This window comes from Triticum aestivum, chromosome 5B (genome assembly GCF_018294505.1).
Source record: "Triticum aestivum cultivar Chinese Spring chromosome 5B, IWGSC CS RefSeq v2.1, whole genome shotgun sequence".
NCBI lineage: Eukaryota > Viridiplantae > Streptophyta > Magnoliopsida > Poales > Poaceae > Triticum > Triticum aestivum.
In genome coordinates, this window is record NC_057807.1 from 547,863,687 (window position 1) to 547,867,161 (window position 3,475).

The following is a 3,475-nucleotide window of genomic DNA, read 5'->3' on the forward strand; positions in this document are numbered from 1 at the left end:
CGGAAGTTGCCTGGCAAGATCGGACGGGCCAAGTCAAGGCCGGCCCCACGCAGAGTGTACGAAACAACCGAGCCAGAGCAAGCTCGCTCACTTAACTCTCACAAGAAACCTCCTTGGCGGCGGCGGGGCCTACGCGCTCGTGCTCCTGCCGGCCCCGTCCCTGCTCCCCCCCCCCCCCCCCCCCCCCCCCCCCCCCCCCCCCCCCCCCCCCCCCCCCCCCCACACACATAAATCCCCCAAAACCCCGGCCAGCCGGCCGGCCGCGTGGTGCCTCTGACTCCTCTAGCCGACCGCGCAATGCAGAACATTTTGGGGTGGCTCGCGCACGGCGGCGCCGTCCAGCTCCCGCGGGCCAGCCATCCGGTCGTCCACCCGGCTCCGCCGCCTCCCGTTCCGGATGCGCCGCCGCAGCCGCAGGGACAAGGCCCGCCCCCGGCTCCGGCTCCGGCTCCAGCTCCGGCTCCGGCCCCGGCCCCGGCGGCAGAGGGAGAGATACAGGAGGTGGCCCCGGCTGCGGCGGCAGACGGACAGGGGCAGGCGGTGGCCCCGGCTCCGGCTCCGGCTGCGGCGGCGGAGGTGGAGGACGCGAACGCGAACGCGCCGCCGCCCGGGGTGGTGATGGTGGACCTGATGGGGGCGCCGGGCACGCGCTGGGGGCTCGGCACCCGCCTCGTGCAGGCGCTCCTCGCGGCCGCCGCCATGGGCTTCATGGCCTCCACCGACGACTTCAGCGAGGTCACCGCCTTCCGGTTAGTGCCCCCTTCCCTCTCCACATCTTCTTTCTCCCCCCAACCCCCTAGGGTCTCGATCCACGGCCCGGCTGCCATTTCTCATTTACAGTAGCACTGAAAGCAGATCGATCCCTCGTTGCCAATTTCGGAACAGATGCCCTGTGAGCTGGGGTTTTCTCAATTTCAGCTAAGAAAGAATTCAGGGATTCATCCATATTAGCTGCCCAAATTTCTAGACCCTGTCTGCTCACCTGTTAGTAGTGCTTCTGTAGTTACATGGTTGGAATTGGGATGGTTTTTTATCTTCCCTTGAATTCCTTTTGGTCTTAGTAGTACCACACAGTAACAAAATTGGGATGATTTCAGTTTCAGGTTCAGGGTTTCTGTTGACACATAACTAGCAAGCATCAACACAGAATTTTAGCACCATGCCAATTCACCAAACAAGAACCACTTCTTAAACTTAGTAAAACAACACCATGCCATGTAGAATTAACTCGGCAGTGATCAGGACTAGCAAGCAAGAGTACTGTTTTCTTTTTTATAAAATGCTGATTACTACGTACTAAGTACTCGTATTTCACATCCAAGCTGAAGGAATCTTACAAGCACATACTCCAACTTGCAAATAGTGCGGACTTTCCACCATAAGTTATTATTGTGTGCTTTCTTGTAGTCTTAATTCTGCAAAGACAGATGCTCGTATCTGTTCGCAGCATTTCGATACTTTCACGCCCTTTGATTTGGCTTGGCATTCTGAAAGAGGCAATGCAATTAGATGTTGACATGGCCATGTTCTCTGTGGTATCAACTCAGCTGTCTTCTTGGATACAGCAATGAGCTTGAGCCTTCTTTCTGTTTTGCTCCCTAGTTTGATGTTTGCATGCCTAGTTTCCCGGGCATTCGCCACAGAGCATTTCAGTTGGCATGCTGATAAGTTTGCTTCACACTCCGCCATTCTGGTTACGGGAATTCGGAATAGTGTGATTGTAATGGACAACCGTGTACTGTGCATACATATATACATACTGTGCATCCAGTGTTTTACGATTAGTCTAGCATTCCTGAAAGAGGCAATGCAAATCAGATGGTGACATGGTCATGTTCTCCGTGATATCATCTCAGCTGTCTTTCTTGGATATGCCGATAGGTTTTATTAGCATTCTGGTTGTTGGAATTCAGAACAGTGTGATTAATGGACACTGACTAAATATATTCATACTACTTGGAGGAGAACATATTAAGATCTACATTTCGCCAGTGTTGGGGATAGCATTGACAACCACACGAAACAAAAGTACTAGTATGCAGTGTATCTTATCTTATATCTTTGATGCAATTAGACTTAGGATGTTGCTTTCAGAACTCGGAACAGGGGATCGATTACTGAACTCACTGTTGTTCTTTTGAGCAGCCTCCTCGTAACAGCAGAGGCTTTGCAATGCCTGTGGAGCCTTGCTCTGGCCGCCGTTGACGTCTATGCACTTCTTGTCAAGCGCGCCTTCCGGACACCTCGAGCTACCACCATATATTCCATTGGGGACTGGGTAAGTCGCACATTTTCTCAGGCACCTCAAAGGAAACAGCCAACATTTTCTCAGGCACCTCAAAGGAAACAGCCATCTGTCGTTCCCTTGGACTCCCTACACTAAAAATATTTCACATACCTGAACAAGCAAAGTATTTTCTCATGTTCATCTGCAGGTCACTGGAGCACTGACCTTTGCTGCAGCGAGCGGATCGGCAGGCATCACCATTCTCATCAACAACGACCTGATGATGTGCGCGGAGAACCACTGCCCGAGCTTCATGGCCTCCACCTCCATGGCTTTCTTCACCTGGTTCGCTATCGCGCCATCCTGCCTCTTTAACCTCATGACGGCGGTCTACCGAGTGCAGAGGGCGTAGTTTGTGGGGCTGTTTGACGAACTAGGTGGCACATCTAATTATATAATTGTACTTACGACCGAGATGCGATGGACATATGTTCGTCGAATAGCGTATATTATCGACATTTCTGTAGTAATTAGGGAATAGCTTTGATGCTCGGAAGGGTGGTTGTGAAGCTCTGCATTTTATTTTCTGCAGCGTATGCATGTATGCCTTCTTATTATGTGAGGCTGGGCTGGTGGTTGTGAACTGGAGATGAACTAACTAATGGGCTACTTTGTAGAGCTCAAGGTTGCTGATGAGATATTATATCCGATTCTATTTTGTGTTTTTTATGGATATCTGGATCTTAGGCCCTGAGATTACTTGTATAGCGCCATTGTCGCTTACAAGCACCTGATTATCAATTTATTCAGTAGGCCCTTGGTTGTTCTTGTAAATAGAAATCTCAGGGCCTTGGTATGTTAGTCCCCATTGGTCAGAGTTTTTTCTCAGGATGTTAGTGCCAATAGATGTTGATGCCAGTAGATCAATTTTCGGCTGAAAACCATCTTACAAGGCATTTGCTGCTGTGCTGATCTGAACAAAATGGAATCTGAAGGCTAAGATACCGGTTCATGACAACCCGACTTCCGCAATGAAGCTGAGACTGAAAATGTTCTTACTCAGTCAGGGAAATCTGCTGGTGTGATGAAGAAAAAGCACAATTTGTTACATAGTATGATACAAAAGATTTGATTCATGAATTCAATCCAAGGCGGCACAAATGTAAGAAGGCTAGCCACTGTGGTTTCTACTCCTGTCAGAAGCTTCCTCTGCAGGTACATTTGTGGAGAAGATGCATTACAATGGCA

The 3,475-nt window shown here is 50.4% G+C and overlaps 1 protein-coding gene across 1 annotated transcript; it reads left to right on the plus strand.

Annotated features, from left to right (window-relative positions):
• The first annotated feature begins 214 nt into the window (after nt 1–214).
• On the plus strand, nt 215–2,930 carry LOC123113107 (CASP-like protein 5A3). The gene is made up of 3 exons (XM_044534244.1): nt 215–749; nt 2,146–2,278; nt 2,436–2,930. Exons 1-3 carry the CDS (start codon nt 298–300, stop codon nt 2,637–2,639), a joined length of 789 nt encoding a protein of 262 aa, XP_044390179.1. The 5' UTR covers nt 215–297; the 3' UTR covers nt 2,640–2,930.
• The last annotated feature ends 545 nt before the right edge of the window (nt 2,931–3,475 follow it).

Bases quoted from the DNA above. Each gene is read 5' to 3' on its own strand.
- LOC123113107 (XM_044534244.1), top strand. From the start codon at position 298: ATGCAGAACATTTTGGGGTGGCTCGCGCACGGCGGCGCCGTCCAGCTC. The intron at 750-2,145 runs GTTAGTGCCCCC...TCTTTTGAGCAG, and splicing joins AGCGAGGTCACCGCCTTCCG to CCTCCTCGTAACAGCAGAGG. The intron at 2,279-2,435 runs GTAAGTCGCACA...GTTCATCTGCAG, and splicing joins TATATTCCATTGGGGACTGG to GTCACTGGAGCACTGACCTT.